This window comes from Schistocerca gregaria, chromosome 10, assembly GCF_023897955.1.
Source record: "Schistocerca gregaria isolate iqSchGreg1 chromosome 10, iqSchGreg1.2, whole genome shotgun sequence".
NCBI classification, from domain to species: Eukaryota; Metazoa; Arthropoda; class Insecta; order Orthoptera; family Acrididae; genus Schistocerca; species Schistocerca gregaria.
The window spans coordinates 150959291-150986529 of NC_064929.1; the positions used below are offsets into that span (position 1 = coordinate 150959291).

The 27239-nt window shown below is 40.4% G+C and overlaps 2 protein-coding genes across 4 annotated transcripts in view; one reads left to right on the forward strand and one right to left on the reverse strand.

Annotated features, from left to right (window-relative positions):
• Positions 1–13760, reverse strand: part of LOC126293600 (myc box-dependent-interacting protein 1) — a 420229-nt gene extending 406469 nt beyond the window's left edge. Inside the window, exon 1 of one of the 2 annotated variants that reach the window (XM_049986879.1) lies at positions 13484–13760. In XM_049986879.1, the coding sequence (XP_049842836.1) occupies positions 13484–13552 (69 nt within the window). In that variant the 5' untranslated portion in view covers positions 13553–13760. The remainder of the gene's footprint in view (positions 1–13483) is intronic. The other variant, XM_049986880.1, reaches the window with a different exon arrangement.
• A 73-nt stretch (positions 13761–13833) lies between these two features.
• Positions 13834–27239, forward strand: part of LOC126293343 (D-ribitol-5-phosphate cytidylyltransferase-like) — a 68302-nt gene continuing 54896 nt past the window's right edge. The window contains exons 1-2 of one of the 2 annotated variants that reach the window (XM_049986535.1): positions 13834–14403; positions 24875–25082. In XM_049986535.1, the coding sequence (XP_049842492.1) occupies positions 14311–14403; positions 24875–25082 (301 nt within the window). In that variant the 5' untranslated portion in view covers positions 13834–14310. The remainder of the gene's footprint in view (positions 14404–24874; positions 25083–27239) is intronic. The other variant, XM_049986536.1, reaches the window with a different exon arrangement.

Sequence of the window (27239 nt, forward strand, 5' to 3'; positions counted from 1 at the left end):
ACATACTACTCGTAATAGCTATAATTACTAGTTTGCAAATGACGTAAGTATTAGTGAACGCAGGCATTAGCCTGCAAGGGAACAGGGGCCGTTAGGAATTAAAATTGTACAGCCACCACAAGTCGCAGTTTTCAGAGACCCAGGAAGATATTTGTTTTATTACAGTTCCAGGCTCAGATCAAGATTTTATTTGTAATCAGGTTATTAATTTCTGTTGGTAATGATTATCTTCAGGCATGAATAGAAACGTGCTGCATACCACGCCATTACGATGGTGCAGCCAAATCGTTAGCCATTTCGGCTTCATCAAACAAATAAAAATATGGTATGTAAAAAAGAAGCTTACATAATGCACATGACCACAGACTCAGTTATACCCGAGTCTCTCTTATTATGCAGTGCTCTTTGAAGATAAAACTATCTTAACATCTAAAGCGTTACGAAATCTTTTCTTCGTCACAGCTGACAATGTCAGTGATTAATGAAAACCACCTCAGTTGTGATATTACATATCTATTGTGTGTTACGACCGGTTTCGTTCGTTCGCCGGCCGAAGTGACCGAGCGGTTCTAGGCGCTACAGTTTGGAACCGCGCGACCGCTACGGTCGCGCGTTAGAATATAGCCCCGGGCATGGATGTATGTGATTTGCTTAGGTTTAGTTAGTTCTAAGTTTCTAGGGGACTGATGACATCAGCTGTTAAGTTCCATAGTGCTCTGAGCCATTTGAACCATTTTCGTTCGTTCAACATCTTCAGCTTACAGAGTTGTGCTAAAGTCATGCCATTAATGGTCTGGTTGTCGTAGGTAATTTTAAAGACCAAATCCCAAAATATTGATCATAGATTTTCTGCCGACATTCTTCCGCCAGACGGCAACTGAAGATGTTCAACGAACAAAACTGCTCGTGACACAATGAATGTGTAATAATACAGAAGAGGTACTTATTAATCTTCGGAATCTTTTATGTGTGTATTTGTCTGGAGCGTAGTCTCAGTGCTGAATGTTAGATGACCGGCTCGGATAGCAAATGCGGTGTTGAATCGAAATGGAAAAAAAAAAAAGAAATTTCACAGCTAAACTTAGCCGATAGAAAGGATCGGGGGATAGCTTGAAGGGGGAAACCAAATGGCGGTACGATTGGCCCGTTAGATGGTGCTGCCATAGGTCAAACGGATATCAATTGCGTTTTTTAAAAATAGGAACCGCCATTTTTATTACATATTCGTGTAGTACGTAAGGAAATATTAATGTTTTAGTTGGACCACTTTTTTCGCTTTGTGATGGATGGCGCTGTAATTGTCACAAACATATGGCCCACAATTTTAGACGAACAGTTGATAACAGGTAGGTTTTTAAATTAAAATACAGAACGTAGATTCGTTTGAACATTTTATTTCCGTTGTTCCAATGTGATACATGTACCTTTGTGAACTTATCATTTCTGAGATCGCATGCTGTTACAGCGTGATTACCTACCTGTAAATACCACATTAATGCAATAAATGCTCAAAATGATGTCCGTCAACCTAAATGTATTTGGCAATACGTGTAACGACATTCCTGTCAATAGCGAGTAGTTCGCCTTCCGTAATGTTGGCACAACCACTGACAATGCGCTGACGCATGTTGTCAGGCGCTGTCAGTGGATCACGATAGCAAATATCCTTCAACTTTCCCCACAGAAAAAAATCTGGGGACGTCAGATCCGGTGAACGTGCTGGCCACGATATGGTGCTTCCACGACCAATCCACCTGTTATGAAATACGCTATTCAATACAGCTTCAACCGCACGCGAGCTATGTGCCCGACATACATCATGTTGGAAGTACATCGCCATTCTGTCATGCAGTGAAACATCTTGCGGTAACTTCGGTAGAACATTACGTAGGAAACAGCATACATTGCACCATTTAGATTGCCATCGATAAAATGGGGACCAATTATCCTTCCTCCCATAATGCCGCACCATACATTAACCCGCCAAGGTCACTGATGTTCCACTTGTTGCAGCCATCGTGGATTTTCCGTTGCCCAATAGTGCATATTATACCGGTTTACGTTACCGCTGTTAGTGAATGACGCTTCGTCGCTAAATAGAACGAGTGCAAAAAAATGTGTCATCGTCCCGTAATTTATCTTGTGCCCAGTGGCAGAACTGTGCACGACGTTCAAAGTCGTCGCCATCCAACCCCTGCTGCATAGAAATATGGTACGCGTGCAACTGATGGTGATCTAGCAGTCTCAACACTGCCGTTTTTGAGATTCCGGATTCTCGCGCAATTTCTCTATGCAGATTAGCCGCGACAGCAGCTAAAACACCTACTTGGGCATCATCATTTGTTGCAGGTCGTGGTTGACGTTTCACGTGTGGCTGAAAACTTGCTGTTTCCTTAAATAACGTAACTATCCGGCACACGCCAGTTGGGCATTTTGATAACAACAGCCGTAAATCAACATGATATCGACCTTTTCCGCAATTTGTAAACGGTCCGTTTTAACACGGGTAATGTACGAAGCAAGTATCGTCCGCACTGGCGGAATGTTGCGTGATACCACGTACTTATACGTTTGTGACAATACAGCGCCATCTAACAGAAAGCGAAAAAAGTGGTCCAACTAAAACATCCATATTTCTTTACGTACTACACGAATATGTAACAAAAATGGGGGTTCCTATTTAAAAAAAAAAAAGCAGTTGATATCCGTTTGACCTATGGCAGCGCCATCTAGCGGGCCAACCATAGCGCCATCTGGTTTCCCCCTTCAAGCTAGACTAGTTTCGTTCTTTGTAGTTTCTTCGTTTGACTCTTATTTCGTGAGATATTGGCCCGGTCACGATCAATGGACCACCCTGTATATATGTATATGAGAGAAAGGAAGAGCGGGGGGGGGGGGGGGGGGGGAGGGGAGTGGCGTGAATAGACCGGAGTTTGCACTGATTCACACGAATGCCTGAAGAACACAACCGCGACAAACCATTTCTAAGTGAAAAATGGCAAAATCGTAAAAACTACGTGCAGTATGGAAGCTCCAAAACGCCTACTCACGAGTAAGTAATGTGGTGGCGGCTGGGCTGGGACTAAAAAAGCCCTACTGCATGTGGATCGACCTTGGCTCCCGCTGACCTTCACACAGGCGCAGTCTTGGAGCGCAGTCCGCTTGGCTTTTAAAGACAGTACGGCAAGACACTGGCGGAACAAATTATACCAGGGGTTTTCGATACGTGGGGCAATACGTTTTTTCTCGCCCGATCTCGGTTGATAAAATGCTTCAGGCTCCTATAGTACCATGAAAATTCAGTAGGTGGCAGCGCTATACGTGAAATCCAAAATGGCGTCCTGTAACGGAGGTGCGATCCGAGCAGAGCTATCATTGAGCTGCTTTTGGCGGAAAACCAGAGCATCGTAGATATTCGCAGGCGCTTGCAGAATGCCCTAGAGACCTGGCAGTGAACAAAAGCAAGGTGATTCGTTGGGCGAGGCGTCTGCCATCATCGCAGCAGGGTCACTCATACCTGTCCGATATTCCGCATGCAGGCCGCCCGCACACAGCTGTGACCACTGCAGTGTTGGAACTTGCCGACATCCCCATTCGAGGCGACCGGCGGACCACAATCAGACACCTTGCTGCTCAACTTGTTCATTAGTAGCGGTACTCAAACGTTGTGCCCACTGGGTTTCTAGCCTTCCGACTCGCATCTGTTTGGACCATGAAGGATGCACTTCGTGGGAAGCAGTATGTGGGTGATGAAGAGGTCCACGTTTGCCCCCCGCCCCATCTAACAGAAGTGAACCGCAAGTCTCTAGAGGAACGGATGGTTCCAAATTATTGGAAAAGAGCACAGGTAGACCCAGTCTTCAAAAAGGATCGTCGAGCAGATGCGCAAAACTATAGGCCTGTATCTCTGACATCGATATGTAGTAGAATTTTAGAACATGTTGTTTGCTCGCCTATCATTGTAAGTACGCTGTTTAAGTATTTTTATTGGTAACGCCAACATCACGTAGCGCTCTGTATGAAAAATCACTGGCTGTGCCGTGTGCAGTCTGTGGCTGGTTTACATTGTTGTCTGCCATTGTAGTGTTGGGCAGCGGCAGCTGGATGCTAACAGCGGGTAGCGTTGCGCACTTGGAGGTGAGCCGCCAGCAGTGGTGGACGTGGGGAGAGAGATGGCGGAGTTTTGTAATTTGTAAGACTGGATGTCATGAACTGATATATATATATATATATTATGACTATAAAGGTAAATACATTGTTTGTTCTCTATTAAAATCTTTCATTTGCTAACTGTGCCTATCAGTAGTTAGTGCCTTCCGTAGTTTGAATCTTTTATTCAGCTGGCAGTAGTGGCGGTCGCTGTATTGCAGTAGCTTGAGTAACGAAGATTTTTGTGAGGTAAGTGATTTTTGGAATGTATAGGTTAATGTTAGTCAGGGCCATTCTTTTGTAGGGATTTTTGAAAGTCAGATTGCGTTGCGCTAAAAACTATTGTGTGTCAGTTTAAGCACAGTCGTGTATAATTTTTCTAAGGGGACGTTTCATCATGTCATTTCTCGAAACCCAGAATCTACTCTGTACGAATCAACATGGATTCCGGAAACAGCGATCGTGAGAGACCCAACTCCCTTTATTTGTTCATGAGACCCAGAAAATATTAGATACAAGTTCCCAGGTAGATGCCATTTTCCTTGCCTTCCGGAAGGCGTTCGATACAGTAAGAGCCTACGGAATATCAGACCAGTTGTGTGGCTGGATTGAAGAGTTTTTAGCAAACAGAACCCATCATGTTGTTCTCAATGGAGAGACGTCTACACACGTTAAAGTAACCTCTGGCGTGCCACAGTGGAGTGTTATGGGACCATTGCTTTTCACAATATATATAAATGACCTAGTAGGTAGTGTCGGACGTTCCATGCGGCTTCTCGCGGATGATGCTGTAGTATACAGAGAAGTTGCAGCATTAGAAAATTGCAGCGAAATGCAGGAAGATCTGCAGCGGATAGGCACTTGGTGCAGGGAGTAGCAACTGACCTTTAACATAGACAAATGTAATGTATTGCGAATACATAGAAAGAAGGATCCTTTATTGTATGATTATATGATAGCGGAACAAACACTGGAAGCTGTTACTTCTGTAAAATACCTGGGAGTATGGGTGCGGAACGATTTGAAGTGGAATGATAGTATAAAATTAATTGTTGGTAAGGCGGGTACCAGGTTGAGATTCATTGGGAGAGTCCTTAGAATATGTAGTCCATCAACAAAGAAGATGGCTTACAAAACACTCGTTCGACCTATACTTGAGTACTGCTCATCAGTGTGGGATCCGTACCAGATCGGGTTGACGGAGGAGATAGGGAAGATCCAAAGAAGAGCGGCGCGTTTCGTCACAGGGTTATTTGGTAAACGTGATAGCGTTACGGAGATGTTTAGCAAACTCGAGTGGCAGACTCTGCAAGAGAGGCGCTCTGCATCGCGGTGTAGCTTGGTGTCCAGGTTTCGAGAGGGTGCGTTTTTGGATGAGGTGTAGAATATATTGCTTCCCCCTACTTATACCTCCCGAGGAGATCACGAATGTAAAATTAGAGAGATTCGAGCGCGCACGGAGGCTTTCCGGCAGTCGTTCTTCCCGCGAATCATACGTGACTGGAACAGGAAAGGGAGGTAATGACAGTGGCACGTGAAGTGCCTCTGCCACACACCGTTAGGTGGCTTGCGGTGTATAAATGTAGATGTATTCCATTCTCGTATTGTTCGTGGAAAGAAAGATTGTATGCCTCTGTGTGGGCTCTAATCTCTCTCTGATCTTATCCTCATGGTCTCTGCGCGAGATATACGTAGGAGGGTGCAATATACTGCTTGACTCCTCGGCGAAGGTATGTTCTCGTAACTTCAACAAAAGCCCGTACCGAGCTACTCAGCTTCTCTCTAGCAGAGTCTTCCACTGGAGTTTGTCTATCATCTCCGTAACGCTTTCGCGATTACTAAATAATCCTGTAACGAAGCGCGCTGCTCTCCGTTGGATCGTCTCTACCTCTTCTATCAACACTATCTGGTACGGATCCCACACTGCTGAGCAGTATTCAAGCAGTGGGCGAACAAGCGTACTGTAACCTACTTCCTTTGTTTTCGGACTGCATTTCCTTAGGATTCCTCCAATGATTCTCAGTCTGGCATCTGCTTTACCGACGATTAATTTTATATGCTCATTCAATTTTAAATCATTCCTAAAGCCTACTCCCAGATAATTTATGGAATTAACTGCTTCCAGTTGCTGACCTGCTATATTTTAGCTAAATGATAAAGGATCTTTCTTTCTATGTATTCGCAGCACATTACAGTTTTCTACATTGAGATGCAATTGCCATTCCCTGCACCATGGGTCAATTCGCTGCAGATCCTCCTGCATTTCGGTACAATTTTCCATTGTTACAACCTTTCGATATACTAAATCATCATCCGCAAAAGCCTCAATGAACTGCCGATGTCATCCACAAGGTCATTTACATATATTGTGAATAACAACGGTCCTACGACACTCCCCTGCGCCACACCTGAAACCACTCTCACTTCGGAAGACTTCTCTCCACTGAGAGTGAGATGCTGCGTACTGCTATCTAGGAACTCTTCAATCCAATCACACAATTGGTCTGATAGTCCATATGCGCTTACTTTGTTCATTAAACGACTGTGGGGAACTGTATCAAACGCCTTACGGAAGTCAAGAAACACGGCATCTATCTGGCAACCCGTGTCTATGGCCCTCTGAGTCTCGTGGACGAATAGCGCGAGCTGGGTTTCACACGATCGTCTTTTTCGAAACCTATGCTGGATTCCTACAGAGTAGATTTCTAGTCTCCAAATTGATCATTATACTCCAACATTACTTGTTGAACGCCTCTCGTAAATTTTGATTTCTCGTTCCGTACCTTTTTCCACTGACTACACCCTCACTTGAGCAAGATATACATCTCTGCTGTCGAGTTATTTTACTTGTCACCATAAGAAATGAAATCAAGCAACTAAACGAAAGTGAAAAACAATATCACTCATTCTGGAAATATCGCTCTCTGTTGCAACTCAAGAAGCATGTTCGTATTTTTAACAAATTGATGATAAAAATTGTCTGAATGTCTCTTACTTGCGTTGCCTACAATAAATAATCATAGTTTAGTTACATATGTGTAAAGCAACAGAAGCAAGGGCCAAAGAGGAAGGTCAGAAACAACTGAGAGATTTATAACGCGTATCATTTTCTGGACTCAGTGCATATATTGCAATAACTTCCAAGTTAGCACCTCTTATTGGTTGTTTTCTTCATATGAATCACGCCAGAAGTGCAGAACATGAGTAATTTCGCGAATTTTGTTTAACTTCAAAAAATGTTCAAATGTGTGTGAATTCTTAAGGAACCAAACTGCTTAGGTCATCGGTCCCTAGACTTACACGCTACTTAAACTAACTTATGCTAAGAACCACACACACACCCATACCCGAGGGAGGACTCGAACCTCCGGCGGGAGGGGCCGCGCAGTCAGTCACATGACGCCTCAAACCGCGCGGCGTTCAACTTCACAGTGAGCTCAAGCAACCAGTTCGTCTCGGTTGGTGTTTGTAAAAGTATTAATACATTTAAATAAAAAAGGGTTCTGTTGTTAAGTTATGGTACACCGCATATGAAGGCCCGAAAAGTAATTAAAATATTCAACCCCAACACAAGCATGTTACATGTTTTGCTCTTACGCTGAAACAGTATTGGTACATCTCAAACATGAAAATGTGTATATGCTGATGTCCTCTACAAACAAAGCCGCGCAAAATAAAAAGGTTTTCTTAACTCTGGCGCATTAATTAAGGCATGCAAAGTATTCCTTTTTTTTTCCTGTTGAAACATTTCCTCAAAGCACCTGTCCGTTCAAATGGCTCTGAGCACTATGGGACTTAACTTCTGTGGTCATCAGTCCTCTAGAACTCAGAACTACTTAAACCTAACTAACCTAAGGACGTCACACACATCCACGCCTACGCCCGAGACAAGATTCGAACCTGCGACCGTGTAGCCGCAATTAGAGATACACTGCCAAATTTTGGTTCGCCACCACAATCTATTTTAACCAGATGGGAAACCTGGATAAGTGCTGCCGTCTTTTACTGTGCTAATTTTGATGAATTTAAGTCGGTTGGGGACCATAAATTATTGAAGATAACAACTGTTTGTTGACTCCCATTTAAAAGCCTGACGTTACTGCCGCCTTTTCTTTTCTTTCTTTCTTCCTTCCAGTTTTGTGTCGTAGACACTTTCAAAGCCACTAACGGAGCTTGCGGAAGTACCATTCAAGAAAGCAGATTTGAAGAAAGACTTCATTTACATCAATCCAAATGTTGTGCATTTGCCTGTGGCAATAACAGAGCTGGACGTAAGTTGTTGAATCTCTGACGTTTATTGAAGAGGTTTAAAAAAATCTGTAACGAAAGATAAGATGAACAAATTTACCTAATCAAGTGCTAATTCTTGAGTTTATAAAGTTTATAAAAATTATTGTAGCGAAAGTGTAAATTACTTCCAACTTGATCTGACTTGTCTGAAATTTCTTCACGTACGTATGAGCCTGTCACTTTTCGACGTAGAAAGTTTGTCTCCAGAATGGAATGTTTACTCCGTAGCGGAGCGTGTGCTGATATGTACTTCCTAATAGATTAAAACTGTGTGCTGGACCGAGACTCGAACTCGGGACCTTTGCCTTTCGCGGGCAAGGTTGTAATTACTAACTTTACCCTGAAGTAAGCAGTGCTGATAACCGGTAACCATGTAAAGTACTGTATTTCTCAATCTTCATAAGAAATCAATATAGAATCTAAATTACTAGAAGAACTAAGAATAATCTACAATCCCAAAGTAACGCAGATCATGTCAGCTCAACGCACTCGCGTCGATTCCTCTAACTTTTGATATGTGTCGCCCACATGTCTCCACAAGATCATTTTCCATGTACAAAAATGTTTTCCGATAAAAGCATGAGCCTGAGGGAAGAAAATTTGGAGAAAATTTGTTGTTGTTTACTGATTTAGAAGAAAGTAAAAATAATTATAGAACTGAATTATGATACCGCATGGTTTTTTACGTGTCTCATTATGCGTGTTTAATGACGATATTACAATGTATACATGTTTTACTATGCAATAGTACGTAAAATCCGGATCTTAGTTGTTATTTTAATATTCTTTGTACAGTGGGTTTTAACACACAATATGGCCGACTGATGATTTAAACCATCCATTTCTCCTTCAAGTATTATACGAGGGTAATCCCAAAACTAAGGTCTCCAATTTTTTTATACGTACATAGACCTGTTTATTTCTACAATGGTTAACATCAGTTTACAGCTTGAATATTTAGCTATTTTTCGACATAATCACCATTTCTGTCGATGCATTTTTGTAGACGCTGTGGCAGTTTTTGTATGCCCATGTCATACCAGCCCGCCGCCAAGCTGTTCAGAAAGTTATGAACCTCTTCTTTCACCTCGTCGTCGGAGCTTAATCGCTGGGACCACAATTAACGCTGCCAGGTACTGTGAGACTTTGAAGAAACTCAGGCAATTCAGAACCGGAGAAGAGGAATGTTGAGCAAGGGCGTACACATTCTCCACGACAACGCTCGCCCACACATCGCTCGGCAAATCGTTGCTCTCCTGCAAGTTTCAGTGGAACATAATCACCCACCCACCTCATAGTCCTGACTTGGCACCCAGTGACTATCACCTGTTCCCTAGGTTAAAAGAACATTTGGCCGGAAAGCGATTTATGTATGTGATCGTTTTCGAACTCTGGTTGTTGACAACAAACTTCGTAAGGTGGCTGTATACTCTCTAGGCAAAAATAATTAAATGAAATTTCATAAGGGTGTAAATGTGTTGCGTTGCTGATGTCAGTATGCCAAAATATTTAAAGAGCTGGGCGCAAGTTTCACATGCCCCATTATTGCAAGAGTCATCTAATTACATTACTAAACAATTCATATAATTCCATCTATTCGATGTCTGATGGGTGGATAATGTCCGGAGGACACACTGAACTCTTTGTAAGTTTGTTAGGTGGGAGGGGTAGCATTCAGACAATTGCTATTTCGTGAAAATTTCTTGCGGATTGGTGAAGAGTTCTCGGACTTCCAGCCGGGTGGCGGCGTCTTCAAACTGCGACGCTTCGACGACTGACATACTCATCATGATGATTAGTATGTCACTCGTCGAAACGTCGCAGTCTCAAGAGACCGCCACCCTACTGGAAGCCCGTGAACTCTTCACCAGCTGTATACGCCGGGAAAGCATACATTCAAATTCTTGCGGATTGGTTATGAATAGGATTTTCGCGAGCGGAATGGATTGTCCAATGATAATCGGAACGAGCCAAAACCGTAGAGCATACAAAGCGCAACCGCATGAGAAGAACCATTATGTGGTGCGTCAGTAGTTGCTGAAGTACAGTATTAATACACTTTTACAAGGATACTCTGTGTATCGTGATACTACGGTGGGAAAAAAATTCTTACATACTGGCATTTACATATTTTTGCAAATCTAATTTAACAGGGACGGGAAAGGTAGTCAACCGTGCCCCTACGCAGGAAACGTCTGGTATTTACCTGGAGTAATTTAGAGAAACCAAGGGAAATCTTCCATCAGGAAACTAGAATATCCCCCCCCCTCCCCCCATACGAAGCCAACTGACATCTCGACTTTGTGCGATTTATGCCTACTATACAATATTGTTTTGTTTATACATCACTGCAATTAAATTATTTAATAATACAAAAAATTATTTCATTTCACTAATATATTGGCGGAACTTCTGGAAACAACATATTCACTTACTTTCCGACTGTCACTCTTTTACCAGATTTCTTTAGCCCTTACTTCAATATGCGTACAAACCGAAATAGTAACGAATGTGGCTTTTTTTAAACTGGTAAATACGCAGAAAAAATATGTAATGGCTTCGACTTAATTATTTCTGTCTAGGAACGCGACATATACGACTTATTTTTGGTGGTCACTTGAGCGGATCTCTCTGCTGTCAAAATAAAATTACGAATACAGTCTTCGAGAAGGCGTTTGGTATATGAGCAAGAAACTGAAAACTATTACATTTAATAAATCATTAGTTGGCAAGGTAGTAATCCCAGTGAGGGCTGTAATTTACATCGCTCTATTCAAATTATTACACCAAGTTACAGAAAAAGAGTTGAAACGAAATTAGCCCAGTAATTCGCAACTCGCTGAGCGGACAAACTGATTGGCATTTAGATAAGTAAAAAAGGAATAACTGATGGAGACGAGTTTTCCGTTCTAAAATAAAACTCATTTTTCCAAGAGTCAAGCGGTGATAGGGCGTTGATGCTATAAAATACGTCGTTAATACGCTATGCGCTATGAGAGGCAATGCCGCTCGACGTCTCCCATAAATTTCATGTGCGAAGGAAGAAAAGCCCAACGATATAGAACGTATTGCTCGTAGAACCCGATAGCTTCCTTCTTAAGATGCCGAGAGCGCCGTGTCCCACAAAGGAAAAATACTATTCACACCATATAAATAACCCCCTCCCCTCTCACGCCATCTTATTTCTGCAATAAGGCAGTGATAGACGCTACAGAACAGGTGTCCGGGCGTCAAAGATTGGTTTGCTATTAAAGCTCGAAGGACAGACTACTCCGTCTCGTGAAATGACCTTGACAGAGAAGTGCAACCCCATAAACAGGATTATTTCTTCCAGTGCACCATTCGTGAAGGAAAAACAAACTCTCAAAAGGCCTGCTATTCCCCCCCTAAGCAACGAGAGGAAAAAACGTTTCGAGAACGGAACAATTAACTATCGTAGTACTCTCCGCCACACACCGCAAGGTGGTGGCCTGCAGAGTATAGCAGTAAACGTAAAGTCGAACACTGAATTCCTGAAATACATCAGCAAACTGAAAATCATTTTTCTATTTGATTTTATACACCCACCACAGCATATTAACTAATTCACACGGAGAGATGACAAAAAATATCCAGACAGTAAGAATTCCCTCTGACGTAACTACAGCAACACTGTGTTATCTGATGGCATTCTTCACCAGTCGATACACATCACTTCCGGAATCTGTTACGCCCCCCCCCCCCCCCCCCCCACATACACATGCACTTACTAATAACTCCAACATGAAGATGAACAGGTATAGTATATATTCTGTAGTCAACTCGACGGACACACAACATTAAATGACCATGTACTACATACTTTTAAACACACTTCCAAAATAAACACGATACCGCGGACAATAATACTGAATCTTCGATGCAGAATTATGTTATCGCAAAGAAGACATTTTAGACAAGGCCATGCGTATCAAACACAGAAAAACGGGCACCTACTTGTTCTTGTTCAGGAGACGTAATACAAAATGTAATGAAAATACAGTCATTACATGAAGAAAGGTGCGATAAGGTCATTTTAATTAGGCTCCAATTAACATCTTGTCGACCTAACTGCATTCTCTGCGCGTAAATTGACTCTTACTTTGCCTTATGAAAGGTGAATAAATTACAATTAAGGAGCTGCTTCGAAACATAGATTTGATGGTATGTACGTACACTTTACTTTGCAGAACTGCAACAAAGCATTGCGAAAAAAATGAAATTATATACACAATACGATCCTTATTCGTATTAACACTTGAGACTTGGAAGAAGAAAAAAATGAATGCACCAGAAGTTAAAAAGTTAACAACTCGCGTTTTATCTGGAGTCAGGTTGTCTGGGTTAAGTTCTAAGTTAAAAAGTAAATTACTCATTTTTCTCGCGGTTAACGTTTCGTTTTTTTTTTAAAAGACATAATCGAGATAAATTTACGTAAATCTCAGAAAGCATTGTTATCAGTTACAAAAGAAAGTGGGTGTCACTATTGTTAAAGATCGTGTTAAGACGCCCACTATACCATAATTACTTGAAAATCACCACTGTTTTATTTTAAGCTAGTTTTAGACAGGATATAAATAACCTTAGGAAACTGAATACACGCCGGTGCTCTTGGTCGCGCTAGCTGTATTATTTTTACATTTCATACATCCAGGACAAGTGGGTGTTGCTTCTCCAACACAACGCGAAAAATGAGTCCTCTGTCACATGATTTAATTAAATTACGCACAACAAGAAGTTATTTAATACACAGAGTAATGGTATAAAATAAAACTTAGAATAACAGTATTTTATGTAGCGCGCCTGCGGTCAGCTGTTCGAGTGTGATATTGACAGACGCGCAAACTACGTATTTTTATATCTTTGCACTGTCGTATTCGGTATGCTTACACAAGCAGCCGACCACTCCGCTTTTGGTAATAGTCTCATTATTTCGAGGTTTTGCGATCACACCACGAAAAGCTCTATGATTTAGAAAGAACACCACCCGAAAAAGGCGAAATAAATATTGTCATTGGAAACTCACCTTTTCTTTCGCTCTTCCCGCATGTTTTTGCACCGATTTAGCAAGTAAAGCACCCTTACTCTCTGCCATCTTGAGTTCACTTCAGAGAAAGCAACTGGTTCGCTTACGTTCCTTGCGTTAAAATATATACTGGACTGGCGCGCGACTCGAAACGTTCCTTGTACAAGGAGCGAGAAGCTTCCAAATACCAGGCTACAAAGACGCGATTCTGTTGTCAGTGGGAGCAAAATTCCTAATTGTTATAATAAACTAACATTCAATTGGAGGTTAGCGTAAGGCTACAATGGTGTAAAGACCCGCTAATGTAGAAATGAGAAAACATGCCTACCGTTCCTTCAGTTAACCTATCCAGAGATAAAAAAGTTTAAAGTAGTTCGATTTAACATCAAATTACATCGTAAAAATTTTACGAAACATCTACATGACGTTCAATTTTGAAAGGTGTCCCAAAACACCCCAGTATAAGATGTTTTCACTACAGCTGGAAGAGTTATTTTGTTGATTAAAAAACATAAAAATAAAAAATGCCGCGAATAGTGCAAAGAAAAGTTATCCGACGACAACGTTGTAATTATGCAATTTCATATTAATAGTTTTTGGTAAAAAAATATTCGTTTAACCAGACTTCGATTACGAACGAAAATGGCGATTGTGTGTGTTACGAAATGGGTGGCAAGGAGGGGTAGTTTGTTTTGAGCTATAGTATAGCTTCCTTCTGTTTATTTTGTGAGTTTATGTAGGAAATGTAGCCTTTTTAACACATGGGATATTGCCCTCAGGAGTAAGTCCAGTTCACCAGAAACAAGTACTGTCATATAATAGGCAAAATGATTTCGTTCGAAGTTGGTGTCATCTTGCCGTCAGCTGGAACAGGTGAACGGGTCGGAGCATCGTCACCAAAACAATACATCGAAATAATGGTAATAATTAGTTTTAACTTCTTCTGAAGAATGCAATACCACAAGTGAATCATCGAAAACGCCTTTGTTTACAAACAATAGTTATGTTTATAAACATGACATAACCTCAACTTCAAAAACGTTTGCCGGTAAATTTTTGTATTAGTGATTTTCGTGTTGATGATTTCGTAATTTTCCGACCACACCATCTGATGTTAAGCCCTAATTAGCGTACATTCACCGAAAAATGTTTTTAAACTGTAGTACCCGTCTCTTTTAAAGTATGTGTTGTGCAGAACTTTAATACCAGTGCCTCAGATTGCACATTTGCATCAGTTTATTTTCTATCACCTTTGCTCATCGATTTTTGTTCTGTTATTTGATAATATAGGCTCCCATCTTGTTGATATTACACGTATCTTCCGGGAATAGCAGTAAATTACTTATAGTTGAATATTGAAGTGTACTATCCATCAAATTACAGAGGGGGTGTTACATATAACATTATTGCAGGAACTCTGCAACATACAGTATGGGCGATCCACCTTTAATTATGTTACTCCAGGGTAACATTGAATGATGTTACTAACTCCATAACTGTGCATGTGATGAGCGTTCCTACGTACTGTAATACTATGACATTTCACAAATGTAAGTCGTTTAATTGTATAGCACTTCAACATAATGTAAATCCTTGAGTCCATTAGATACCCCAGACACCACATCCCATAGGATCTATGGCATGTGAGTAATGAAATGTAGTCCAACGTGTGGCCTGTGTTGACTGATCTCTATATATTACAACTATCTGGAGATTCAAATATTTCTCTGTAGTAAACGGCATGAATTTGACTAAGAGAAATCATGTTAGAATTAGCTCAGTCTGTTCGTCCATTAAATCCAGTAGGTAGTAGACAGCACCGTAACTGATGTTGTATGGGTTGACTAGTGCAAAGTGTTCATTGGATTTCAGCCTTGTTTCGTAGTGCACAAAATATGGGCCTTCAGAATTCTGGACCCACATTGCAACATGATTGATTTTATGTCAATTTTAATTCTGGAATTTGAATCTGTAGCTAACATAGAATGCGCCTTCACCTTTCCGGAGAAAGAGTAAGTTTAATGCATTCTGGCACCTGCATGCGCTTTGACTGCCTTTTCAATTTGCTTCAGGGGTTTCTTTCCTACAACTGCTAAACTGCCTTGACTTACTTACTTACTGTTGATATTTTATCATAAGCATTTCACTGAGCTTCATGTTTACAATCCATGCATCAGTTCATTGTATGAAATTGTGTAGTAGGAAATGCCATGAAGTCTCTTTAGAAGAAATACACATTTTTTATACCATTAAAATAACTATGGACACTACCAACATACCAGCTTTTGTAGTCCTAAAATTATTGTATATACTTAGTGTTTTTTTTAGTATGGTTTCACACTCTTACTGTTCCTTTTTGTGATTGGTGTGTGTACAGCTACATAAACAGAACTTTGTCTAATTTTAATGTCTTTATGATTATATGAAATGTTTGTGTAAAGAAGTAATACATACCTTGATTTTCTTGGAATGACCAGTGAGCTTACACACTTCATTTCCTGTAGTTTTTTTTTCCCCTCGCTGGAGATTGTGGAGGATCTTCACACCAAATGAACAAATCCATGATGAATTCTGCAATTTAAATTTGAAAAAGATGCATTGTGCTCTGTAACCAGTTAGACAAATTTGCTTGTATGAGTGATCTTCAATGTTTGTCTCACAATTTCTTAGTATTTTTCCAATGAATATGCATTCACCACAACTGTTTCCAGTAATTGATATGGCTCCCTGCATCAACTTTCTGATTTATTTTTATTTATTCATGTCAGATAATTCAAAGCAGACTTCTACTTATACAAAACCAGAAATCAGCCCTTCTAAATGCCATCATAAGCATTTGGAACTTAATTTTGCTTAATATGGAAGTAGACAAAAATGAGGCAGCCTTCTCAGACGAATCAGCCCAGCAGTCACCTTCGGTGATTTACAGATTATTTCAAGTGCTGAACACAACCCCAAAATCTTTTCCAAGCTGTGTGTGATTAAATTGTAACTACACCAGGAATTGATTCCATCCCCAGAATTTCTTGAAACTACACTCACATTTATTTAGCTGATTTTCTATAAATATAAATAAATCACTACGTGAGTCCTTGATGTGATGCAGACCTTTGTTGTAGATGTCTGCACTTTGACTGTTGAGGAAATGCTCCACCTCTAAAATCACCTCTTTGTCATTCTGGAAATGCTTGCTGTGTAGTGGTCTCTTCATTCTAGGAAAGAACAGTTCACTGGGCGGGGTGTCAGGTTGATAAAAGATGGGAGGCAAAATTTGATAGCCCAAAAAAAGCAGGAGAATGAGCAGGGGTTTTGTTGTGGAGCAAAACCACCTCCTCAGACAGATTCCTGCTATGCTTTGTCTTGAAAGCCTGCCATAATGTCAGGAGGTTTTGGCATTATGCTCATGTGATGGTTTGCACCATAAAATGTACTCTGTTGACACCACCCCAAGGCAGTTTCAGAATCACCATGCCTGATGATATTTGTGTCTTCGTCTTTTTCGGTATTAATTAATCCACATGTTTGCACTGCTTGCTTTGCTCCTTTGCCTCTTTGTCATAGTGATACATGCAGCACTTGTCCATGATGATCAAGTGGCTAAAGAAGTCATCTGGTTTCGGTTGACACAGTTGCAATCTTTCCACTATCACATTTTATTCGGCAGACTTTTTGAATTGGTACGAACAGTTGTGGAACTGAGCAGATGATGGCCTTTGTCACTATCAGAATATTGTATGAGGTGGGACTGTAAGCTTTCTGGGCAAATTTCAATGATGAAATCTTCTCAGTTTTTTAGCCGAGTCGAGACATCACTCTGTGGCAACATTTCAACACCATCAAACTACCTTCCATTAGCAAAATGCAATGCACTCTGCGACTGTGATATAACTTTCGAAATGGTAATGGGCAGCAAAGTGTTGTCATTTCCATTCTAGTATTACTAGAGCAGATCCAGATTTTGGCTAGTAAGTGGCCATTATGGATGCAGTATTCTGGAGTTGTTATACGTGCCCTGGTACATCTACACCTGTTCCTTAAGCTCTTGCCACTGCTCATTAAAGATTATTGTGACAAGAGCCTGAACAACAGGTGTAGACATACTAGGGCACATATAATAACTAAGGAATATCGCATTGATAATGGCTAGTTACTAGCCGAAATCTGGAACTGCTGTAATAAAGCTAGAATGAAAATGACAACTGGTTGGTGCTCTTTACCATTTTGAACATTTTAACAAGTTTTTCCTACTCATCATATTCAGGTGAAGCGTCTGTTTCATGGCCAGTTCATATCTTTATAGCCCTTGCAAGCTCCTTTGCCTTGTCTGCAACAGGTGGTCCAATCATGTGCCTCCAGAAGGGGTATCGTGGACAGTGAAAGGGAGAGGGGGGGGGGGGGGAGCGTTGTGGACAGTGGTGGTGGGACTCCCGCTGTGTTTGACGACCCTGGCGTCATTTTTGGTGCTGCCTGTCTATTCCAATGCCACCACTTTTGCATCAGAGTGCTCTTGATGTATTCCTGCTAGCACTATATCCCATTCAGAGCTCAGTTGGAAACCACTAAGCCCTTTGACAAAGTCATCACAAACCCTTATCTCCACTGCCTCTTTGAAGATCACATCCCAAAACCTGTTTGTGTGGCACAACACCTCTGTCTGTTCAAAATCAAATACATGGCCTCCGTTGAGGCTGTGCTCTGTCACTGTAGATATGTCCATTTGGCCGAGACAGACAGTTCTCACATCTTCCGAGTGATACTGCAAAATATACTGCTGTGTCTGGCCAATATTGCTTGCCCCATTTGCAACTGATGCTTAGACTCTAGTCATGGTTTGCCTTTTATTGAACCAAGTATATTTTTGACTTTAGCCTATGGCTGGAAAATACATAAATGTGTGTTGTTCCTTCCTTATGCCGGGCTATGGTCAAGGTTACCAGGATACTAGAGAAAAACAACATTAAAACTGTTTTCTGCTCATTGCCCCCAAAATCAAAAATATGTTTGGCTCAATGGAAGACCAACAAGTACTGCGGATATCTGGAGTCTATGGCATTAGTTGCAAATGTGACAAGCAGTAAATCGGCCAGATGCAGCAGTATATTTTGCAGCACAGCTCAGAACATGTGAGAAGCAGTTACCTCATACAAACAGACAGATCTGCAGTGGCAGAACACAGACTTAATGAACGTCATATGTTTAATATTCAACAGACAAAGGTGTTACACTGGAAAAATGAGGTCTAGGACTCGATCATCAAAGAGGCAGTAAAAATATGAGTATGTGGCGATCTTGTTTACCAGAGCAATGTTTTCCAGCTTTGCTCCGTATGGGATATAGCACTAGCAAGAATACGTCAGGAGCACTCTGACGTGAAAGCAGCGAAGGCAGCAAATGCGATAGACAGGCAGCACCAGGACGTGGCGCTGAGACCTCCAATGTGCCAGAAGTCCCCCCTACCACTGTCCATGATCCCTCTCCACAGTCCACAATATCCCTTATGATGGCGCGCAATTGGCCCAGCCGTTGCAGATGAGGCAGAGAAACCTGTCATCTACCGACTATAAATATGCAAGCTGTACATAAACCTGATGCTTCACCTGATGGTGAGAGCAGAAAACTTGTCGAAATACTGCCGCTGAAAGATGTCTTGGCTAGGCTGATAACCAAGAAACACTTCCTCATCATGCAAAGTGTTGAAATTTGTGGTGTGACTGGTTCGATAGTGATACACTGGTCTTTGAGCAACAGTGTCACCAGTTCTTATGACTGCTGGTTCTCAATGGAGAGATAGCTGGCTACTTCATTCTTTGTCATTGAGTTGTGTGTGGCCGCACTAGACGTGCCTGCACCACCTGATCTCTGTATCGTATGATGGTGTGTTGTTGTCTTACACTTTCGCCATCTTAGCACAGATTTGTTGCAGTACTGTGTCCCGTCAGATGCCGAAAATGAATGACCTTACGATACTCTACCTTAATGGTGGACTGTGTTATTTTGTTCTCACTCATCTAGCAGAGTGGTACGGTACAGTGGTGTGGGAATTCAGTGTATACCAGGACTGCAGACATGTACTTGCATATCAACAACAAATGGAATTAAATACCTTAATTTTTTGAGAGGATAATTGAAACTTTATAAATCCCCTCATAATAATGTGTTAACCCTTGCATTACTGAGGGGGGGAGAGGGTACTTTGTGCCCACCTTTTAAAAATATTGTGATCTAGAGTGGTACTTTGTTGTTGTTGTGGTCTTCAGTCCTGAGACTGGTTTGATGCAGCTCTCCATGCTACTCTTTTCTGTGCAAGATTCTTCATCTCCCAGTACTTACTGCAACCTACATCCTTCTGAATCTGCTTAGTGTATTCGTCTCTTGGTCTCCCTCTATGATTTTTACCCTCCACGCTGCCCTCCAATACTAAATTGGTGATCCCTTGATGCCTCAGAACATGTCCTACCAACCGATCCCTTCTTCTGGTCAAGTTGTGCCACAAACTTCTCTTCACCCCAATCCTATTCAATACTTCCTCATTAGTTATGTGATCTACCCATCCAATCTTCAGCAGTCTTCTGTGGCACCACATTTCGAAAGCTTCTATTCTCTTCTTGTCTAAACTATTTATTGTCCATGTTTCATTTCCATACATGGCTACACTCCATACAAATACTTTCAGAAACAACTTCCTGACACTTAAATCAATACTCGATGTTAACAAATTTCTCTTCTTCAGAAACTCTTTCCTTCCCATTGCCAGTCTACATTTTATATCCTCTCTACTTCGACCATCATCAGTTATTTTGCTCCCCAAATAGCAAAACTCTTTTACTACTTTAAGTGTCTCATTTCCTAATCTAATTCCCTTAGCATCACCCGACTTAATTCTACTACATTCCATTATCCTCGTTTTGCTTTTGTTGATGTTCATCTTATATCCTCCCTTCAAGACACCATCCATTCTGTTCAACTGCTCTTCCAAGCCCTTTGCTGTCTCTGACAGAATTACAATGTCAATGGCGAACGTCAAAGTTCTTATTTCTTACCCATGGATTTTAATACCTACTCCGAATTTTCTTTTGTTTCCTTCACTGCTTGCTCAATATACAGATTGAATAACATCGCGGAGAGGCTACAACCCTGTCTCACTCCCTTCCCAGCCACTGCTTCCCTTTCATGCCCCTCGACTCTTATAACTGCCATTTGGTTTCTATACAAATTGTAAATAGCCTTTCGCTCCCTGTATTTTACCCCTGCCACCTTCAGAATTTGAAAGAGAGTATTCCAGTCAACATTGTCAAAAGCTTTCTCTAAGTCTACAAATATTAGAAACGTAGGTTTGCCTTTCCTTAATCTAGCTTCTAAGATATGCCGTAGGGTCAGTATTGCCTCACGTGTTCCAATATTTCTACGGAATCCTAACTGATCTTCCCCAAGGTGGGCTTCTACTAGTTTTTCCATTCGTCTGTAAAGAATTCATGTTAGTATTTTGCAGCTGTGGCTTATTAAACTGATTGTACAGTAATTTTCACATCTGTCAACACTTGCTTTCTTTGGGATTGGAATTATTATATTCTTCTTGAAGTCTGAGGGTATTTCGCCTGTTTCATACATCTTGCTCACCAGATGGTAGAGTTTTGTCAGGACTGGCTCTCCCAAGGCCATCAGTAGTTCCAATGGAATGTTGTCTTCTCCCGGTGCCTTGTTTCTACTCAGGTCTTTCAGTGCTCTGTCAAACTCTTCACGCAGTATCATATCTCCCATTTCATCTTCATCTACATCCTCTTCCATTTCCATAATATTGTCCTCAAGTACATCGCCCTTGTATAAACCCTCTATATACTCCTTCCACCTTTCTGCTTTCCTTCTTTGCTTAGAACTGGGTTTCCATCTGAGCTCTTGATGTTCATGCAAGTGGTTCTCTTATCTCCAATGGTCTCTTTAATTTTCCTGTTGGCAGTATCTAACTTACCCCTAGTGAGATAAACCTCTACATCCTTACATTTGTCCTCTAGCCATCCCTGCATAGCCATTTTGCACTTCCTGTCGATCTCATTTTTGAGACGTTTGTAATCCTTTTTGCCTGCTTCATTTACTGCATTTTTATATTTTCTCCTTTCATCAATTAAATTCAATATTTCTTCTGTTACCCAAGGATTTCTACTAGTCCTCGTCTTTTTACCTACTTTATCCTCTGCTGCCTTCACTACTTCATCCCTCAAAGCTACCCATTCTTCTTCTACTGTATTTCTTTCCCCCATTCCTGTCAGTTGTTCCCTTATGCTCTCCCTGAAACTCTGTACAACCTCTGATTCTTTCAGTTTATCTCCTTAATTTCCCACATTTTTGCAGTTTCTTCAGTTTTAATCTACAGGTCATAACCAATAGATTGTGGTCAGAGTCCACATCTGCCCCTGGAAATGTCTTACAATTTAAAATCTGGTTCCTAAATCTCTGTCTTCCCATTATATAATCTATCTGATACGGTACAATATATTGTAAAATTTTGAAAAAATGTTTATCCGTTTGTAGATTTCTTATATCGGATTCCATAACTGTTTTAAATTTTTCGGTAAAACTTAACCAAAAATCTAAGTGCTATCACTCACCGTGACTTTTCACAACAAATGTAATATTCATATTTTCAGGTTTAGATCCTTTCTCACACATCTGTAGAATTTTGAAAGGTATGTTGTGAGATAGAATCAATGACAGTTAATGAAATTAATATTTTTTAAATTTTTCGTGGTGTTCATGAAGCACCCCTGCACTTGGAGTAAACATTATTGAAAATATGTTGGTGTTGCTAAGATCACGCTAAAAAGTGTTTTCGGTTTCTGTACCCTTTGTACCCTTCTCATCCATCAGTACCTATGTTTAAAAAAATATCTCATTAATAAAAGTTAAACACTTTTTTTTGTTTTCCACCCATGGACCATCTCTTTTTTCCTAGGCAGTGTTTTTCTCATGCTCATTCACACATTCGTTTCACTGTCATTCATTTGGCAGCACAGTTTCTGAGCTATGTCAGTGCACTATGTGTTTTCACTTAGACCGTCTGGGGACTAATGAGATCAGTTTCTAAACACGTATCACCTTATACTTTTGCAAAATGTTTGCTTTTAAATTTTATACACCATTGCATGGCTTTGAACTAATTCTGAACAATTTTTTTCCCCACTTGTATGTTGATATCTCAGAATGTGATTTTGGAATGTTTCAAACCCTTAAAGGTGATGAAAATCAATGTTGGGCGTTGTTTAACATAAGACAACAAAAATGTGTCTTTAAAGGATAAAACAGGTGAATGTGGGTAACAATGTTTTTCTCCATCAAATAATCAGTGTAGTGTGACTCTACAAGGAACAATGATACAACATTTTCAGTTAATATTCCTGACTTCCATCAATGACTTGTGGCAGAACATTGTATAGTATCAAACATTTTACTTGGTCCTCTAAAGGAATGGTTCCAACACGATCAGTGTAATCAAAGAAAGGAACTCAAACAATGGACCGTCCAGGTAAAGAAGTCAGCAATATAGGAAAAAGATGGATTTCTGCTTGCTGTAAAGAAGACACATCATGTTGCAGACAGCCACAGTTAAAAGACACTCACTAATAGCTTTTGACCACAGCCTTTGTCAGTAAACACACACACACACACACACACACACACACACACACACACACACACACACACACACACACACACAAACACTGGAATTCCAGCCCAAGATGTGCTTGCTTGCTTTTGTGTGTGTGTTTTTTTAATGATGAAGGCTGTGGCCAAAAGCTATAAGTGAGTGTCTTTTAATTGTACCCGTCTGCAGTTTCACTTTTCTTCTTTACGGTAAATAGTAATCTGTCTTTTCCTATATTATCAAAGAAAGGAATTATAATTTTGTAGGAAGTCTTGAAGTGCTTTGTTGGTGTTTGTTCACTTCAGAACTCTCAAACAGTTGACCATTGCTCAATGTCCATTTCTTATGCAGATTCTGAAAATTCACCTCCTATTAGAATCTCGCATAAGGGTTTTGCATGTTCTAGGTCAAATGTTCCAGGCATTTCCTTACAATAATTAACATGGGCAATTTTTGGACTTCTGTCAAACTGTGCAGAATCCATCAGTAACAAATATTTATTGCAGATGAATATCAATGCAGAATCAAATGTACTGACGTCCTTGATATACCTATGGATAACTCCATCTCATGATAAGTCACATATCCTTCAGTTGTAAGTCTTTTCTGAAGGCGGTTAATTGAGTTATTTTTGTTAAGTTTGGCATTTACGAACATCATAAAAAATTATCTGACAGAAACCTTTATTTGAAATTGCCATTTTTTCATGATGTGATCTTTTTAGCCAGTTGCTGTGAACAATCTACTCAGTCAGTTTCTGTCTGCCACCATTTGAACAATAACCAGTGACAAATATTAAAACAACAGTAATGCCAAATCTTAGGGGGACCTGCTCATGAGCAGGTAGCATTTTCATCCTGTACTTTCAGAGTTCATTACTATTTATATATAACACTTAAGACATTATTGTTTTATACCAATACTGAATGACATTAGGGTAAGCATTAATATACATTGTAGTTATTTATGTATAATCCTTTTACTACTTCAGCACTTTGCTTATGCAATGAATTTTGAAGATATGTTTTGTTTTCAGGGCCATTATCTGAGACATCATGTATTGTATTTATCACTGATACTGTTTCATGCATTTCTCAACACCCACACAATTGTGTTATGCCTCGCCACACTTACATATAGCTTTCGGCCACAGTCATCGTCAATAAACACACACACACACACACACACACACACACACACACACACACACACACACACACACACACAAAAGCAAGCACACCTCACCCACAGATGACCATCAATTCCAGTATCTCGGTCCGGAATTATATAGTTTGGAGTATACTACACATCATTATTGATGGTCATCCTTAAAGAAAATTACTGATTAGGTGAAACAATTTTTTTAATGTTTCTCAGACATACTCCAAGCTATATAATATGATGCATAACATAATTCTATGAATGTTGAGAGAGGCCAGACACAGTTTGAATGGTATTGGGTGCATAATGCTCCAGATAATGATAGGTACCGAAAACTAAACCTGTCTTCAGAATTCATCCCACAGACAGTCTGTTGTAATAATTAAAGTATTATGTATAAATAAATACAGTTTATGCTACTGCTTAACTTAATGTCATTCACTGTTGGCATAAAACAGCAACTTAATAGCCCATCTAAGCGGGCTATGTAGAAATTTAATATGTGACCCTTGCAATAACAGCTGTGCTGAAATGTGTTTGTTGTTATTTTGCTAGAACACCCAGCTAATCATGAGTGTTTAAATTGCTGACAGGGCAGGCCCCTTTTGCTGTACGCTCTGGAGGAGGTGTTGCGGCCACCGTGGGTTCGTCGTGTCGCGCTGGTCGTGGACTCCCCGGAGAAAGTGCAGACGGTTCTGGACGGGTCCGGCATCAAAGGTGCAGACCGTGTCTCTGTTGTCAGAGGGGGCTGCAGCCGACACCGCTCCATACGGAGTGGCCTGCAGGCACTCCAGAAAGCTGGTATGTCAATGTGTGAGGGGGATGGGGTTAGAGATTGTTAATCTGATTACATACATTTACAAACTGTTTGGTTTGTATACAGGAGTTACAGCTGCAAAATACTAACACAAATTCTTTACAGACGAATGGAAAAACTAGTAGAAGCCCACCTTGGGGAAGATCAGTTTGGATTCTGTAGAAATATTGGAACACGTGAGGCAATACTGACCCTACGGCGTATCTTAGAAGCTAGATTAAGGAAAGGCAAACCTACGTTTCTAACATTTGTAGACTTAGAGAAAGCTTTTGACAATGTTGACTGGAATACTCTCTTTCAAATTCTGAAGGTGGCAGGGGTAAAATACAGGGAGCGAAAGGCTATTTACAATTTGTATAGAAACCAAATGGCAATTATAAGAGTCGAGGGGCATGAAAGGGAAGCAGTGGCTGGGAAGGGAGTGAGACAGGGTTGTAGCCTCTCCTCGATGTTATTCAATCTGTATATTGAGCAAGCAGTGAAGGAAACAAAAGAAAATTCGGAGTAGGTATTAAAATCCACGGGTAAGAAATAAGAACTTTGTCGTTCGCCATTGACATTGTAATTCTGTCAGAGACAGCAAAGGACTTGGAAGAGCAGTTGAACAGAATGGATGGTGTCTTAAAGGGAGGATATAAGATGAACATCAACAAAAGCAAAACGAGGATAATGGAATGTAGTAGAATTAAGTCGGATGATGCTGAGGGAAGTAGATTAGGAAATGAGACACTTAAAGTAGTAAAAGAGTTTTGCTATTTGGGGAGCAAAATAACTGATGATGGTCGAAGTAGAGAGGATATAAAATGTAGACTGGCAATGGGAAGGAAAGAGTTTCTGAAGAAGAGAAATTTGTTAACATCGAGTATTGATTTAAGTGTTAGGAAGTCGTTTCTGAAAGTATTTGTATGGAGTGTAGCCATGTATGGAAGTGAAACATGGACGATAAATAGTTTAGACAAGAAGAGAATAGAAGCTTTTGAAATGTGGTACTACAGAAGAATGCTGAAGATTAGATGGGTAGATCACGTAACTAATGAGGAGATGTTGAATAGGATTGGGGAGAAGAGAAGTTTGTGGCACAACTTGACTAGAAGAAGGGATCGGTTGGTAGGATATGTTCTGAGGCATCAAGGGATCACCAATTTTTTACTGGAGGGCAGCGTGGAGGGTGAAAATCGTAGAGGGAGACCAAGAGATAAAAAAAATACACCAAGCAGATTCAGAAGGATATAGGTTGCAGTAGGTACTGGGAGATGAAGAAGCTTGCACAGGATAGAGTAGCATGGAGAGCTGCATCAAACCAGTCTCAGGACTGAAGACCACAACAACAACAACAGGAGTCATGTCAAAAATTATTCATAGAATAATTTTGGTACTAGAAAAGAACAACGCAGCAAGTTTCGAGAAGAATATGTGTGTTTTGAACACTTACATTTATTAAACTGTAAGGTATACAACTATGAAACTTGTATTTTGAACACTTATATTTATTAAACTGTAAGATATACAACTGTGAAACTTGGGACACATGTTTTCGAATCTCTCAAGTTAAGATTATAGATGGTGAATATGTCCTCTGCCAGCAATATGAACAGTATCGTAGTGATACTTGAATTCCTCCCATTGGAAAAATTTTGTTCAAATAGTCACGCACTTGGCAACTCCAGTGAGGAGGGTGACGCATCTTAATAAAAAATGACGTTGTCCTCTTTTTTTTTAGTTTTAAGTACAAGTGTTTTGCTGCACTATTTATTTATTTATTCATTGTGAGATGAGCTCATGTCAGTAATTTGCCATTGTCTTGTGCACATCTTAGCGTGTATGATATAGAACCTTGGAGCATAAATGTCTTTTGTTTCTTTTTTTGCTGCAATAAGATCACACTGGAAAGGAAGTCTCAGAAAAAGAGCAAGTTTTGTAACATAGCAAGATACTGCTGACTTAACTGTGACTCCATCATAGAAGAATGAGCTGTAAACAGACAAGTGGGATGTTGACTTTGGGTAAATGACATACAAGTTCAGTGTGTACATGTGGATTCTGTAGACCCAATTTTGAACATTGTGTTTGTTCACTTTTGTACTAGGGTGGCATTGTGTGAAAGTGTTATCATCAACAGCATTCCGAAGCTTGTCGAAAAA